The following is a 17738-nucleotide window of genomic DNA, read 5'->3' on the forward strand; positions in this document are numbered from 1 at the left end:
GTGCATTATCTTAGAGCAGTGGTTCACTAAGTCTTCCAACAATAACAAAAATGTATAGGGTGTGAAATAAAGGTGGGATTAAAGAATGTACTACGAAAAATAAAATCATAGTAATCAAACCTAAGGCTACAAATGAAATGGACCAAGAACTCTACAGCTTTCACATAAATGAACATGAAAAGAATGTTTACAAGGGACAAATTACAGAACCTCAGCCAGGTGTGAGCACCTGGAGTCCTTATTTACACATTAAACTCAGGCTCTGTGCTGCACTTACCTTCTTTCCACTTGTGTCCTTGGAAGGAAAGGACACGTTATCACAGAGGGAAAGACATCTCTTTTTTTCAAACTGGAAATGACATGTTGCATGAGGGCAAGATCTCTCCATGTTTTGCTTTTCTTGAACACCGCAGTCATTTTTTGATGGGTCTTCACAAAACCCACTTTTTTCAAGCACTCTCTCTGTACCATAGTGAATGGAATTTAAGCTGGCTGCCTTTCGGAAAGAAAAACTATCAGTTCTTCTCTGGAATGTTATTTCTCTTGGGTTGACATCATCGAAATGGTCCTTCCTCTTTGCACAGTAGGGAGTGCTGTCTTTTTCTGAAATCCTTTCCTCTGGTTCACTAACTTTGACTTCTGTTTCCTGGTGTTGAGGAGGAGAGGGGCTCCCAGGGTGACACCGCCTGCTCACCGTCTCATGCTGGACGCCCGCTTCCAGAGTGAGGCTGGGGCTGGCACCTCCCTCCTGCACCAGCCCCCTGGACCAGGGGGCTGCCTGCTCCCTGGAGGGCAGGATGCTGCTCCTCTTCCCTTCATTTTCACGGTTTGGCTCTCCTGACTCTGTGTCATCTACGGTTTTCTTGGTCGGTTCTCTTCTAAAGTATTTTCTTCTTCCAGCAGAATATTTTTCAAGGCTCAGAGGAGTTTTGGCAGGGTCTAAATATTGTTCTTCTTTCTCCGCTCGGACACATCCACAGACATTCCCCATGTGATTTGCAGGAAATCACAGTTGCTGAGTGTCACTCATTTCAAAAGCCAGGGCTTACTCAGATCTCCATGCAGTCTAATTCCTCAGACTTCATGACCATCCTTTTCAGCATGAGGCCATTTTGCTTATGAGAAAGGCACCCGCAAGAAATGCCGTGGCATCCTGCCCAGCCGGTCCCTGGGTCTCATTAGACACCCCGTGGCTTACTTCTGGCCACCAATCCTCTTAGACAAACATCACTGCTCACTGTCAAATGACACGCTGATGAGCTTTCAAGGCAAACCCTTAGCTTTATTGTATGAAAAAATTCTGACCCTTGCTTTACTTTCAGTTTTCTGAAATGCAGTTACACTACCAAAGTCTGAATTAACCTTTGGAACGACTGGTGATTCAACATGAGCACAAACAGAAAGCAAATCCCAGTCAAACTTAGTTTCAAAGTGCCTTTCAAATTTAGTTTCAGAGATTCTCCACCATACAATTTTTTTTTCTTAAGAAACACAAACTAATGTTGGCACTTGCCCCCCACAAAAGGGCTCAAAAACCTCTATAAACTGTACTGACTCTTATTCAAAAACAGCAGCCATAAAAAAAGAACAGGATGATTCAATAGCTGAAGGAGAGATAATACATGCTAAATGCCTAAAACACTCTATTCAAATTGTTTCTAAAATCAATCTCTTCGAATAGTTTGTCATATTTTTCATATGACAAATTTCCAAGCCATTTCTCTTTTTATGATCATTAAGATTTTCATATGAGGAAATTGATAAATTTTATGATTTAAAGCATGGAACTCTTAGCCAAAAGAAACATCTGTGTGTACTTACACATGAATTAAGGCAGTTGAACTTTACTTGTAACTTTTATAATTGTACCCTAGTTAAATATTACGCAGTTTTACCAGGGCCATGGTGTATACATAATAAATCAGCATGGAACCCAATGACCTAAAGTGTGCATATTTCTAACACTGAGTCATCAATATGGTAAAAAGGAAATTAGTATCGCATGACTAGTCTTATGCATAAGCTGACTAGAGCCCACGAGCCACAACTACTGAAGCCCGCACGCCTGGAGCCCGTGCTCCACAACAAGAGAATCCACTGCAATGAGAAGCCTGCACACCACAATGAAGAGTAGCCCCCGCAGACCACAACTAGAGAAAGCCTGCACGTAACAACGAAGACCCAATGCAGCCAAAAATAAATAAATAAAATAAATAAATTTATTTTAAAAAAAGGAAAGAAAATTGATAATTGCCTTTCTCTAGGTTGTCTTTAGACTGATCAAAAGATGGAACTCATTTTTCTAAATAAAAATATTCAATTAAATAGTTGAGTTAGCAATGTGGCTGATACTTGTCAATAACAGACCTGCATGGTGAGGTTTTCCTTAATCATTTCAAGGGGAAGTTAATCTCCATCAGAAAAAAAACTGAATATCCTAGAAGACAAGCTGGCAAAAATAAAGCTTCAGGTTTGTTGGTTTGTTTCTTTTTAATTTGATTTTCAATGTCTTCATTGGCAATGGAACATTATTCAAGAGAATTTCAAAGTATAATGGCTGGTATTTGCACTAACACGATAGAGGCGAAACCAGTGATTTGCAATTGCTTCCAGCCCTGCCAAACAGAGCAAATGCCCATTTTCAGGCCACTGCACACTGCTCCCTCCCTCAGAAATGGCCCCACTTCAGTCTCTGCCTGGTAACTGGCATTCATCTTGCAAAGCCTATCAGTGATAGTTTCCTTTATTCTCTAAGACCTTCTTAACCCTACCACAACACACCCTCCTCTACATCCCTATTTTTATTTGTATTGTGATAGACTCATCACCCCAGATTATAGTCAGTTTTACAAGCAGTCTCCAATAGAACGATATACTTCATCATCTGAATGAGACAGGCTTTGCTGCAGTGCTGCAGTGCTTGCACCTGGACACACCTCTCTTCCAGCAACAAAATACAACGAAACTATATGCGACTAAAAATAACTGCGTGCATTTGCAGCTGGGGCAAATTCTGGACAAAAGATACAAAGAGCCCAAAAAACCCAACTGCCACTTTTGAAGAGTCCAGAGCAAAAAGCAGGGTACGGCATGTGCTCCCTGCACTCAATACCACCTAAGCCAGCCCTCCGGCCGACTCCTGGACACACCCCTACCCTCACCCAGTATAAGGAACAAGCTCGTCCCCCCACTCAGGGAACAAGAACAAGCAAGGGAACCTGTTGCTTGTTCTCGCTCCCCCTGCTGCAGCAGGGGTCCCAATAAAGCCTTGCCTGAATTTCTTGTCTGGTCTCTAGTCAATTTCTATTGATTAAGGAGGCCAAGAACCCTGGTCAGTAACAAGTAGTATCTCTGGATCTAGCGTATGGTAAATAATACAGGATTACTGTATTGATAATGCTTACCTTCAGACAGCCCGACTGTAACAGATATTCAATTTGCAATGCTCAAATATTTTTAAATCAATAAATAAGGTTCTGTCTTGGCATAACCAGTAAAATCGTTCTAATCTTAAATTATCATAGGACTAAGAAAAGTATTTCTTTAAATGAAAAGGAATATTTTAATTTTACCAAAAAATTTATATGTTTCATTTTAAATAAATCTTGGTCTAACTTTTAAATACTGGTGATAATTTAACAGTCATAATATCTTGTAACTCAGGTCCTAAAATACACTGGATTTCATAATATATGCCACAGGATCATATTAAGAAGCAAACTCTTGGGAGTTTGGGATTAGCAGATGCAAACTATTATATACAGGATGAATAAACAACAAGGTCTTACTGTATAGCACAGGGAACTATATTCAATATCTTGGGATAAACCACAATGGAAAAGAATATGAAATAGAATGTATATATGTGTATAACTGAATCACTCTGCTGTATAGCAGAAATTAACACAACACTGTAAATCAACTATACTTCAATAAAAATAAATGTTAAAAAAAGAAACAAAACTTCTTTGGTACTTCTATGGCTAGTCCTCTTCTGTCCTCCAAAGACACCTGAACCCCAAAGAGCTTTCTTAATATGCAATTCTTTTTTGAATGATCTTTTGCTTTACAATTCTTTTAATTTAGGGTCTAACCATACTGCCTTTAATTTCCAACCATTTACTCACATTTTGGTCTGTTACTTTCTGGTTTCTGCTCCCAGGAACTTGGGGGGACCTTCTCCAAGGTCCCCAATGTCTTTTTCCTACACAAAACTACTAACCCGTACTCAATCTTAACTTTTTCAGGCTCTCTGGTGGCATTTCACACTGCTCACCGTTCCTTTCTACTTGCAATTATCTTCCCTTGGTTTCGTCAATACTACATTTTCTTGTTACTACAATTAGAAATGAAGAATGCTGTTCTATCTATTGGGAGAATGTTGGTAAAACTGACTATCACCTAGGGCCGTGATGAATCTATCTCAATATAAATAAAAAGAGGGATGTAGAGGAGTGTTGTAGGATCAGGAAGGTGTTAGAGAAAAAGGGAGACGCTCACTGATATTAGAGATAGGCTTTGCCAGGTGGATGCCAGCTGCCAGCCAGAGGTCTCCAACTGTTCCTTTTCTGTTTCCACAGATGGAACATCTTCCTGCTGCACCCCTAATCATGGGCCTTCCCCAAATTTCTGTCCTTTGCACTCTGCTCTTCTCCACACATGCTTTTCCCTTGGATCTTCTGAAGATCCCTTCTCTCTGACAGATTCAAGGACCACTTGTATTCTGGAAACTCCCAGGTTTATCACCTGTACCTCTGACTCCCCAGTTCTGCTCTGCTCACACATTTCCAGCTGCTCAGCACACAGAAGCCCAGGGTATCCCATCAGAACGTCAAACCCACGCAGAAGGTCATTACCTTTCCTTTTACCCTCACCTCCATTACTGGTTCTAATCTCCCAGGCTTAACCGTTCAGAGCCATCTTTAATCCCCCTCCTTCATCCTCCACGCCCTGTCACCAAGTCCCTCCCTTTCTTTCTTCAAAACACCACCCCCTGGATTCAACTTTTCTTCCCCATCTGAGTCCTGCCTGGCCTCTATCACTGGCCTCCACTCGGAGGGCACCACCTCAGCCTCTCAGCTTATACCCCTGACTATGGCCTGTGATCATTTCTGTTTATTTTACTGGAGCCCACAGAATGGTTAGGTCACTTGCTCGATGCCTTCACGGCCACAGATAAAAGAGCCAACAATGACACTCAGCTCTCCCTCCCTCCAGAGCCTGGGTGTGCCCCACAGGGGTTCCCACTCTGACCTTCAAAATCCAGACTCAGCCTGTATCACCAGCTGTCAGTAACGATGGGATTGGTTCCATCCAACAGGCCTCTAACCTCCCTATATGGGGCTCTTGCATTTTCAACCCTATAAGTTCTGGATCTCTGAGAAAGCTGCTGAGAAACACCATGTGAAATCTGCTTTTTTGGCCAGTTCTAGCTAGACTTCACCTGTGCTGGTAACAAGGTCTGGGGTCTGGCTCCATGACCAAATCCCTGCCTTGGGTAAGTACTCACTACCCCAGGTCCCCTAAGGATGGGGTCCTCTAGTAATGAGGGTCCTGCTTCCACTTCCTGATACTGGATCTCCCAGCCATCAATAGCTCAGCTGAGTGGACATTCACCTGTATTAGCTGCCCTGTCGTCTGGCAGGCTGACACCTGGTTACCTGGTCTCCTGGGACCTGGGTCTCCTCCTCCGAATTCCTACTGCTGCAACTCTGTTGCCTGTCCAGGTCCTGGAACCTACAAGACTCTACTTCCTATACCTGTCCATCCCTGCCAGATTTATCCTGTTCCCAAATGAGCCCTGACTACATTATTTTCCACCATTCTCCTACAAACCCTGTATCCCAGTCAAATTTTTTAAAGATTAGAAATACGTCTTCTTCCTCCCAAAATTTGGTCCAAAACCCCAGCTCCTTTCTGAAGTTGGCAAGTTCTCTCTTCCTCCTGCAAGGTCCACCCACACAGCCATCAATCAGTAAGACCCGCTGTGTGCCCACTACAGGCCAGGCTCTGCGCGCTGCACACACAATGCTGCGTGGTCACACAAGGGACTGACAAACCCAAAGCCAGTTCCAAAACTAGGACTCACCTTAAATCAAATGAAGCTGATTTTTTTTTAAATGCATCATTTTATAAAAACCAAAGATCAAGATCAGCCTTTAACTAGCACTGGTAATTAGATAATAATTCATAGTTAATACATTTGCCTTTACTCTCCTTAAACCTAGTTTGAGAAAGTGCAGCTCTACAGGAAACATGGATGGTTCTAGTTCAAGAGATGTCTTTATGAGAACGATACTGCCACCTAGTGTCTATAAAACTAGGAGAAAACAGCTGGCATAGTTGAGAAACTGTAATATCAATGAAACCCATTCTAAATAAGGATTGAATCATAAAACTTGTATGTATCTAAATCAGGTAATGCTGGCCAATAAACAAAGAAATGTGGCTACATTCCAAAAAAGGGAATCTCTGTCTTTGAACACTGAGATTACAAGTATTTTAAGCTTTCAACAACACGAAATGGGGTGCCAAGTTCATAAGCAGCATGTTACTGAGAGGAACAATACAAATATATTGTTTAAGAAACAAAGCCTAAACATCATATGATATCACTTATATGTGGAATCTAAAAAAGATGATACAAATGAACTTATTTAAAAACAACAACAGAGTCACAGACTTAGAAAACAAACTTATGGTTACCAAAGGGGAAGGTGGGGGGAGGGCTACATTAGGAGGTTGGGATTAACATATTCACACTACTATATATAAAACAGATAAACAACAAGGACCTACTGTACAGCACAGGGAACTCTACTCAAAATTCTGTAATAATCTATATGAGAAAAGAATCTGAAAAAGAATGGATATATGTATATGTATAACTGAATCACTTTGCTGTACACCTGAAACGAACATAACATTGTAAATCAACCACACTCCAATATAAAATTTAAAATTAAGTTTAAAAAGAAAGAAAGAAAGCCTGAAATTTATCTTCCTCCTTTGGATGTGAATGTGTAATTCACCCTTCATATGAACCACTTGAAAACTAGCAATGAGGCTAAAAGAAATGACAGTTAAGAAAATCAGGCTTACCTGAAAGTGCAAAATTATTGTCCATATTAATCCCAAAGTCAATTTGGGATTTCCATCTGTTATGTCGTCATTTCTAATGTTCACTAATTTCACCTGTTTTGTATGTGAAGAAGAGATAAAACAAATATTTTTCAAACCAGCACATGAGTTATTTTTACCTACATAAAAGTGATACTAAATTACAGATACAAAAAAAAGCCTGAATAACTTAAATACCAGTAATCCTTAAATTACTGTTTTACCCCCAACCCCACTCATTTTAGATTGCAAATTATAGAGGAACTACAAAGGAAAAAAAATCAATATTATTTTGGTTTTGTCTTCTACAGCAAGTATTAAAAGTACACTTGTCAAAACAAAAACACAATTCAAGCGAGAAGTCCTAAATACTTAAGATTTTTAAATTAGAAATAATTTTGTCTTTTGAAAATAAGTGTTATTTTACAATTAAGTAGGAAACTATTCTGAACCATCAAATAATTTTAACAACTTTCTTACACTTTGGTCATAAAGAGTGTTTAAAAAAAAAAACAACTAGTGTTATTATTCTATTTGTCTACCATAGTTTGCTACCAAGATAAGTAACTATATAACTCACTGGACATTTGGAAGACTGTTCAAAACTTTAAAAATAATACAATAATCAGACTTAAAGCTTATCAACTGTCCAATTATGCATTCAGGTAAATAAATGTAAAGATGATATTTAACATTTACTTCCTGGTAAAAGAATTAAATATCTATCATGAATTCAAGACAATGATACCTAACATTTTACTTCCTGGACAAATCACTGCCAAAAAATATTTCGACAAGGAGACATAATTAACCATTAATCCTTCTGTAAACTTCCACTAGAATTAAGAATAGTAAGGCAAATACCAATATCATTTAAAATATAAGCACTGAGTATTTGCTAGAATTTAATAACTAAAAGCACTTTGATGCTCATAATAAACTAAATGAAGGACTAATAAACAGATAGTGTTTCCTGCTCCTCCTTGCCCTCTCTTCTCTTCTTCCTACTCCACTAAAAAGCAAAATTGTTGCCACCTCTGATTTCTCACTGTTTTCAGTAACTTTCAATTATCCTGAGTTTCTTTGTCTCCTCCTTTTTCTACTAATTGAAAATTACCAGTTATTTGCCTTATATCACTATAATACACAATGCTACCAAATCAAGATCAAATCCAATAGGTTGTTCATTCTTTTCCACCATTTCTTCTGAAACCTCAAGCCAGTCCGGGATTGTTGTCAGAACTGTTTTATTTTTAACTACTTCTAAATTATCCAGTTGTATCTACTTATAAAAAATAAACTATTGCTTCCTCACAACTATGTATTAAAAATACATATGCAAAGTTTTTAAAAAGTATTATGTAAACTATCTTTTAAAAAATAAGGTAATTTTAATAAAAAATGAAGTATTGTCTCCCCACTACTAAGAACTGTTCATAGACATTCTTAACATTCTGTTGCTACTAAAATGTCATTAAATTCCTAGGCAAAAGCATTCCAGTTCCAACAGAAGGAAAATCAGTAGCTCCTATTCAGATGGAAATGTAGCCACTTATAATTCCTCTGGGCTTACACCTACTATTAACCTCCTTTTCTTTGGAACAAATGTTTAAAAACATTTTAAAACATCTGTCTCATGAAAGCACAAGTTTAATGATTATAATTCACAGTCAACTTTAACCTTTTCATTCCCTGACATGGTCCTATGCATATTTATTCAGTCACGTATGTTTATATGATTACAGTCTTTGAAAAACATCATACCTGGCGCCTTTTCAAATAGTCAAGTGCAATTTGTACATTCTGTAGTCTGTGAAAACGCATCCGACCTTTCTCTCTGGGCTAAGAACAGAAAAATGCAGGGTATAAAAAACACTGTATTTTCTGATACCAGTGATCATGCTAAATACACGTATGCTGAATACACTATATAAATATACTGTATGCTCATCTTAATATGTCAAAACAGTATTTACTGCTTGGGTAGATCCATTAAATTTTTTAATGATATTTTTAATTTTTTGCATTATCTGAGATTGAATTTAAACTTGGGATTTTTCTGAGTATTTTTTATTTTAAACAGATCCTTTATTCCAAATATTTAAACAAAAGAAAAAGAGAAAATACCACGGAACATATACACTTTTCATATTCACTATCTTATAATTCTAGCCTACAGTTATTTAGCTACAGGTGCACAAAAAGAATTAAATACCATTCCCCATTTTGCCTTCTCAATAAACTTTAAATCAAGAGGGTTTTTATAATTATATATGTATGGCATGTTAATGAAAATGAGGTAAAGTAGCATGCAGTTAGTATAAAAATCACCAAGAAGGAGAAAGACAGTGGAGGTTTACTTAGCCATGATAGAGGAAGAGAGAAAAGCAATTAAGGCTATGTAATATATTTCCTCTTTATTTTATTTTCGTTTTGCACAAAATCGGTTGGACTCAATAATAGTTTTACACTGCTTGGGGATGGACATGATGATTTGCTGTCTCAGGAAAACTGACAAACCGTTAACTCTTTTCCTTGATGCCATTTCCCTTAAGAAACGTCACAAGTTAGCAGAAGGAAAACATAAGGAAACAGACCTGAGAAAATGTTCAACAAAAATACAAAAATACAAAGAATGGAGCTGAAATTTACCACATAAAATCTTCCAAAGGGAAAAAAAGAAAAAAGAAAACTGACAGCGGAGCTGCTCAAACATGAATAGGTTGCTGAAGCCAAAGGCAGCAGAATTAAAACAGACAGCAGACCACAGAATGGGAAATTAAGTTCCATATAACAGGAGAAATGATGGTGATGAATTCCCCACTGGATCCACAAAAGCACAAATTCCAATAAAATCAGGGGGCTCTAGGGACGTGATGACAAAGAAGCGCATCTGTCTTGCAAAGGTAGGCTGAGTCAGTTGAGTGTCACCGGGATTAAACAGCTCTGTGAGCTCTGTCAGGATTCTAGCATTTTAAATATTCCCCCCCCTAAATAAAACGAGACATATAAGGTAGGTAAAGAATGTCCCTCAAATACCTACTGCCAGTAGGAATGATTTAAAGCATAATCTTAAATATTAAATAAATGTCCGTAAGTTCCTTCAAATAAAACAAAAGACAGTTATGTTGGAAATATTAATTTCAGAAGTGGAATAGATTTGCATTAAAATCAGTGGGCTGGTTGTAAGATTTCCATACTTATACAAAAGGTATATAAATTTCTTTAGCTCAAATGCCATCCTGTAATTTAAGCACATATGTTCAAATACCATGCAGTGCACAGAAATACAGAAATAAATTTAAAGAGAAAATATGTCCTTTGTCCAAGTTGTTGGTACACACACATCCATCTCCCTGTGGGTTTTGGTCCTTTCTATAGTTTTCTAAAAAGGAGCCCAAACCCGTGGGTTACTCTATCGTGTTAGCGCTCACCGCATGTAAGGCTAGGTTAGTGGAGTTACGGGGGCCGACACCTACCCCCTTATCCTCATCCTCCACATCCTCATGCTGTTCATATTCGCATGCTTCTGTGGCACTCACCAATCGTAAGGTCTTCAAAAAATCTCGTTCCCTTGGCTAATGAATATAACAGACAGAAGATAGGACAGCAAAGACACAAGACAGACCAGAAATGAAAAGAAGAGCATGAACAGAACTTAATGAAGGAGACCAGGTAACCAAGAAGGGGGAGAAATGTTCACAAAAAAGGAGATGACACCTGTGGAGGGGGTTAGACCATCTGTCAGAAAGTGATGCTTATTTGCTTGCTATTTGTGAGTCTTTTTATAGGGGGTTATATTATGCATCCAACTTCTGATAAGAAAAAAAAAAAAAAAAAAAACCCAAAGGTAAAAAAGAACAGAAGTAGTATTTTAATTATAGAATTGATTATATAAGCAAGGTCATCAAAGTACTTCCATCTCCCAAATGCACATCATTTGAAGTCTGAAAATGCTTCATAATCTAACCAGAACTCTTTTTCCAGGCAGAATTCACAGCAGCTCAAAAGACGAATGCTGCAAACCTCTGAACAGTCTGTGCTGAAAACATACTAGTCATATGCAAAAAGGATTACATGTTCTTCAAAATAAAGAACAAAATTTAAAACTTACCAAGGTGTCTCCTGAAAGAACCTCTAAAAGAGAGATCAAATTGTGTCCGTCCCTCAAGTCTTCATAGAGATCATTCACGTGTTTTCGAACCTACACAGAAAAAAGCAATTTAAAATTTTCGGTCCTAGAACCCAGATCATCCTTAAGACTCAAACAAGAAAGGGGACAAGAAGAAAACATTCCTTCATGTACATGTGTTCATTCATGTAGTGTTTTTAAAAATATTAGTATTCTCTCACTACTTAAAAAATAATATTTAAAAACTAAAAAAAGTAAATTTCAGATTAATAATTTATACAAGTAAAACTGTTAAATTTTTAACACAACAGAATAAATAAAAATCTGGACAACTACATGGAGTTACAATTTCCAAAATACAGGCAATGCCCTGACCTGAATCATGATTCCTGATACAGCAACCAAAGCCACCTCAGCAAGAGGGGTGAGTTTTTATCCCCTGGTTGGTCTTCCTAATCTCTGGGCCACAAAATCCAGGATGCCAGAGGCACACACTCCACACTTTAAAAATCCACAGATGTAGGCTGGGGAAAGGGTACATGAGACTCTGTATACTATTTTTGAAAATTCCTGTGAGTCTATGATAATTTCAACATAAAAGGTTTTTAAAAATTCATATATGTGAGGTCATAAGACCTCTGTCCAAAATTCTTCTGCACAGCATAAATCTTCCTATGGTGGAGAGTTTTCTTTTTTCTTTTTTTTTTTTTTTTTTGATACCTTCATTTTTAATATTTTACTTTACATTGAAGTAATTTGATTTACAATGTTGGGTTAGTTTCAGGTGTACAGCAAAGTGATTTAGTTATACATATACATATACCTATTCTTTTTCAGATTCTTTTCCCATATAGGTTATTACAGAGTATTGATCAGAGTTCCCTGTAATATGCAGTAGGTCCTTGTTGATTATCTATTTTATATATAGTAGTGTATATATCTTAATCCCAATCTCCTAATTTATCCCTCCCAGTGGAGGGTTTTCATAACCACATTTACACTAGCTGCAAGTTAACAGGCCTCGTTTAAGTTTCTGATTTTAGAGCTCAAACCACCAAAGATTTCCCCCAAACTCTGCTAGTTAGCCACACAGGGACACTTCCTGTGAATGAATGCTTGGCCCACTGTAAGGTGTCTGCCAGACAGACAAGGACAGAGCAGGCTGTGAGAATGGCTGTCCCACAGTGGGCTGGTTCATCTCCACGTTCTCACCTTTGGGGGATTCTGGGCTGCGTTACTTTGCGCTGCTCTCAGGAAAGGAGTCAAGGAAGTGGTCCAGAAAGAGGCAGAGACCAGCATCCCCCTTGCATCACTCGGGCACAGCCCTACATGCTCCCTGTCTGTGCGGTACGCTCTGGAGGTTTATACACATGAGTCAAACTCCTTTGCGCTTGCAAAATGTCAAGTGAATATACAGCAGAAAATAATACAGAGATCCAAAGTATAGTCAAAACTCTCTGACTACAGAGCAACCAGCAAGAAAGGGCCTAATGGAAACTAGAAGCAAGCCTTTGATGGGTAAGTCTTCTGGGTCTAAAAAAGCAGCTAAATTTTATTATCTTAACTGACTATCTACATGTTTTGCAGTATGTTTTATTGTCAGAAAATACGTTTGATTAGTGAAGAAAAAACTTCCCTTAAGAGTTTTGTATCAAATTTACCACCTCCCATACAGTATTTTGGGACTGTCTGCCTAAGTCACAGAACCTTTTAATATTCCATTAATTTAATATTCAATTATCTATCTATGCATCATTACTACAAAAAATATAGGCATTAAACTCGGGCCCAACAGCTCTAAGTAATTGCTAATGCCAATAGTACCTATAAAGTGGCAAGGAAAACTGAAACAGTCAAATTACTTTTAACCAAGTGTCCCCATTTTCACAAGCTGACATTTTTATTTTGATTTCCTAATTCCCAAGGAATATCAGCTGACTCTTTGGTGTCACAAGATACAACAGTAATAGAAAGCTCAAAAATACTTCATTTTTCTAAAAACAAGAGCATATCATAACACATTTCAGGCAATCCTTATTCAGAAAATCTATACATATCCAAATAAGTTACAAAGAGATTATTCCTTCCATTAAATATTGGGTTGGCCAAAAAGTTTGTTTGGGTTCTTCCATAAGATGCTACGGAAAAAACTTTTTGGCCAACTCAATATTTACCTTGCATTCAATAAATACCATTAAATGACAATCCCCTGAAGTACTCAATTACATTTCAGAGATGAACCAATTTCCAAGGATCTTTTCAGGAACAAATCTATGACATACATGACACACATGCGTGCGGAAAAGCAACTTTATGAAATGAGTACTAATACTTAATTTTCTACTCACATACTAGAGCACTGTAAGAATTCACGTGGTCTCATTCCAAGCCATGAGCTTGAATTTATAAGCCTAAGGGCCTACTTAAAAACAAGACAGAGGATGTCCATAGATGGATGAATGAATAAAGAAGATGTGGTATATAAGCAGCGGAATATTACTCAGCCAGTAAAATGAAATCTTGCCATTTGCAACAACATGGACCTTGAGGGAATTAGACTAAGTGAAATAAGTCAGACAGAGAAGAACAAATTTCACTTATAAGTGGAATCTAAAAAGACAACAAATGAGCAAACGAAACAAAACAAAAATCATAGATACAGAGAACAGAATGGTGTTTGCCAGAGGGGAAGGGGTATGGAGAGTGGGTGAAACAGGCAAAGGGGATCAAAACATACCAACTTCCAGTTATAAAATAAGTAAGTCATGGGGATGTAATGTACAGCATGGTGTCTATAGTCAATAATATTGTAGCACATACTTGAAAGCTGCCAAGAGAATAAATCCTGAAAGGTAACTTTGTCTGGTGATGGATGGTAACTATAGATTTTTGTGGTGATCATACTGCAATGTATACAAATATCAAATCATGATGATGTATACCTGAACCCAATACAATGTTATCTGTCGATTATACCTCAATTAAAAAAACAAGGCAGAGGAGCTAAGCTTGTGAATTTCATGCACATTACTGCATTTAAATCTATGTACTCCTCTATGTATCTCCAGTGTAACCAGAAAGCAGACTAACTCTAAAAGCCTGAGCAGGGACATGAGAGATCACATTTATATAAACAACATTATGCAGCTCCTGACCCTTGGCCAGCTGCTGAATCCCTCAAAACAGACAACTCCATAGTGCAGGTCTGACATCTTCAGAAGGTACAGTAGGACACAAGTGCACGGTCAGGATGGGGTCCCGCAGGGCAGTAACCAACACACAGAGCTGAGTATGCCATGCGCTCTGGTCGCCTTTACCCACTGAGGCCTGCCTGAGTCACACTTCAATCCACATGCACTTCCTCTGTCTTTCTCACTTCAGGACAGTTAAAGATGGGGTGTAATTAATAGCCAAGACATGGAAACAACCTATACGTCCATCGACAAATGAACGGATAAAGAAGATGCGGTACATATATACAATAGAATATTACTCAGCCATAAAAAAAGAACAAAATAATGCCATTTGTAGCAACATGGATGCAACTAGAGATTGTCATACTGAGTGAAGTAAGTCAAAAAGACAACAACAAACACCATATGCTATCACTTATATGTGGAATCTAAAAGAGGATACAAATGAACCTATCTAATGAAACAGAAACAGAATCACAGATATAGAGAACAGACTTGTGGTTGCCAAGAGGGAGAGGGTTGGTGGGGGGATGGACTGGGAGTTTGGGATTAGCAGATGTAAGCTTTTATATATAGGATGGATAAACAAGAAGGTCCTACTGTATAGCACAGGGAACTATATTCAATATCCTATGATAAATCATAATGGAAAAAAATATAAAAAAAGAATTACTTATATGTATAACCAAATCACTTTGATACACAGCAGTAATTAACACATTATAATCAACTATACTTCAATAAAAGAAAAAAAAAGATGGGTATGATTCTGAACACATATTTCACAGGAAAGCAATTTCACAACTTGCCAGATTGAACCAAACCATCTACATCAGGGAAACTTTACACAGCAAGGTGTCCTTTTCCACCATCATATTTATGCAACAATAAAGAAAAATTAAATTAGGCATGTTTAGAGAAGAAGAAGATTATGCCAAGTAAAACCACGTTAGGAAAAGAGAGAACATGTTATAAAGGGGAAAAAAATTAGGATTTTAGCCATGTTTCTGCCATAGGTCTCATGAACTAGTACCAACTGCCCAAACTCTCTGAACCTCAATTTTCTCACTTGCAAAATAAGTTTGAAAACAGAAGGCCTCGAGTTCAAACCAGAGAACAAAAATTCTGTGATCTGAAAATAAAATTGTCATTGTTTTAAAAAAATCAATGTGTCAACTTAAAAGAGAAAATATGTAAAATGGAAAGCTACTCAAGACTTCTGGCTTAATTTCTTAAGAATTTTAGAAAAAAATACATAAACAGACTAATTTAGCGTCTATAATGCTTGAAAACATCCTGAGTCATTGGTTATCATGGAATATTGCTTGTTTTTCCTGTCTCAGAGGATCATTCTGAGGGTCTAGAGAAATACTGTATATGAAAAACACTACATAAATGTAAGATACCATTATTCTCATCTTTATCACTCCAGTATTAACAAAAATAAACAAAAATATATAAATGATGAGTTATTACTAGGCACCTGACCCTGTTTAAGTGCTTTATAAGTAATGGCTCATTTTCTTCACCACAAAAGAATAGGGTAGAAGAGAATGTTAATTAAAAATTAAATATCAACATTATGGAAAAAAGAGAAAAATTAACATTATGGGGAAGGAGTGGTAATGGATGAACTGCGTGAAAATAACTGGGGTCGTAGAGAAATATCTGATCATGTGATCAACTGGGGGTGAAAAAAGGAAGGGATTAAATAGTTAAGCTGACACAGAAAAGCCTTTTATTTTGTCCAAAGTCTGAGTCATAGACATTTGGCCGGGTAACTTTCCTTCACAGATGACTGCAAACTGCCAACAGTCTCAACCTTCCGCTTTCACTTTTTAATAAAACATTCTTTCTTCCCATTTTGGATATTCTCTCCCTGTGGGACAAAAAACTGTCTGAATAAACAGTGCTCGAGGAAGTGATGAGCAATGTGAAAGCACTTTGAGACACTCTGTGGTTAAATTATATAACTCGAATTACATAACAGGGATGAAGCATCCTCTTCTATATTTCATACAATACTCCCAGAATTTTGCAGTGCTTTTGAAAACATGTGTACAGCATTGCACCTACAGTTCACCCCTAGAGGGCGCTCATCCTTTGCTTAAGAAGAGTTTCCTAAGGAAGGGAAATAAAAGTAGAAGGGGGGTGGGCTGAGATTCCAAACAAGGTCCTGGTGATGACATACTAAATACTTCCGTTTTAATTTTGATAGAGAACAGAGTAGATCATGCCAGGTCTGTATCATCTAAATGGCTTAACTGTTCAAAATACCACTCAAAATTTTTATTTTGTTAACTTGTAATTGTTTGATTTTACGTGGGCTAAATCAAATTCAACCGTGAAGATCAGATCATCATATAGCTGCTTATGTAATGTTCAAGGATACCTTTTTCAAAAGTCTGACTCTGCAGTGGCTGATGTCAATCTAGACAAATTCCACAAAAATTTTACTTCCCATATCTAAACTTACTGCCACAGTGGAGCTGCAGTTCAGTTCAAGTCACCAAATATTTAGTAAGCATCCATCATATGACAGGGTATCAATTGACTTCTAAGGGTACAAAGTTGAATAATAAGAGCATGCCACCTCTTGAGGCCCACAGGCTAGGATGACAGAAATTTACAGAGGGGTCTGGAGTCTGAGAAGTCCCCCCACAAAGATGGGAGTGTTCCAGGTGGAAGAAAGAACCAGAACAAAGAGCCAGGTGAGGGTGCGTGCAGCTGTAGGGTGAGTTTCAGGGAAGGAAAGCACCCGTGAACCAAGGAAACGTGAGGTAGGGGATGAGGGTGGAAGGGGGCTGGGGCGTGGAGGGGACTTGACCTGCCACTTGAACAAGGACAGACCTTCCCTGAGCAAAGCAAAGACAGCCACTGAAGGCTTCCACGCAGAATGAGGACACAGTATCTGACCAATATAAACCTTCTAACTATCTTGAGCAAACCTGAAGCACAGATAAAGCCGCCAAAGGTCCAATCTGTAGGCAAGGATGGAGGAAAGGTACCTCGGTGGGGGAGAAAAGCAAACAGAGGCCACTCCATCAGTGAACCTTGGTAAATTGCATGCCTCCCAACCCAGCAGCAAGGAGCAAAATGCCAGAAAGGACTGCGAGGCCTCTCTTAAAGCAGTCCTACATCTGAAGGACACAGTATTCTGGAAAACAACCCCTATCTTTAGAAAGCCACATAAATAATAAAAGAAGGCTTGTCCCAAGTGAGAGCGCCTCACTGCCTTGGGTGGAGAGAAAGGGGACAGTCAGCTTCAGGGAAAACTATAAGTGAAAATGTTT

The 17738-nt window shown here is 38.1% G+C and overlaps 1 protein-coding gene across 20 annotated transcripts in view; it reads right to left on the reverse strand.

The window, feature by feature from the left end:
* Positions 1–17738, reverse strand: part of DST (dystonin) — a 488177-nt gene that overhangs the window by 228292 nt on the left and 242147 nt on the right. For 10 of the 20 annotated variants that reach the window (XM_082414288.1, XM_082414278.1, XM_082414289.1 and 7 more), the window contains 4 exons: positions 11234–11323; positions 10662–10697; positions 8884–8961; positions 7102–7194 (listed from right to left, as the gene is read on the reverse strand). In XM_082414288.1, the coding sequence (XP_082270414.1) occupies positions 7102–7194; positions 8884–8961; positions 10662–10697; positions 11234–11323 (297 nt within the window). Of the gene's footprint in view, positions 1–277; positions 1236–7101; positions 7195–8883; positions 8962–10661; positions 10698–11233; positions 11324–17738 lie in introns of those variants that run through there. The other 10 variants (XM_082414286.1, XM_082414284.1, XM_082414275.1 and 7 more) reach the window with 2 other exon arrangements.

The sequence above is a fragment of the Balaenoptera physalus genome, assembly GCF_965194825.1.
Source record: "Balaenoptera physalus genome assembly, chromosome: 11".
In the NCBI taxonomy this organism is placed as follows: domain Eukaryota; kingdom Metazoa; phylum Chordata; class Mammalia; order Artiodactyla; family Balaenopteridae; genus Balaenoptera; species Balaenoptera physalus.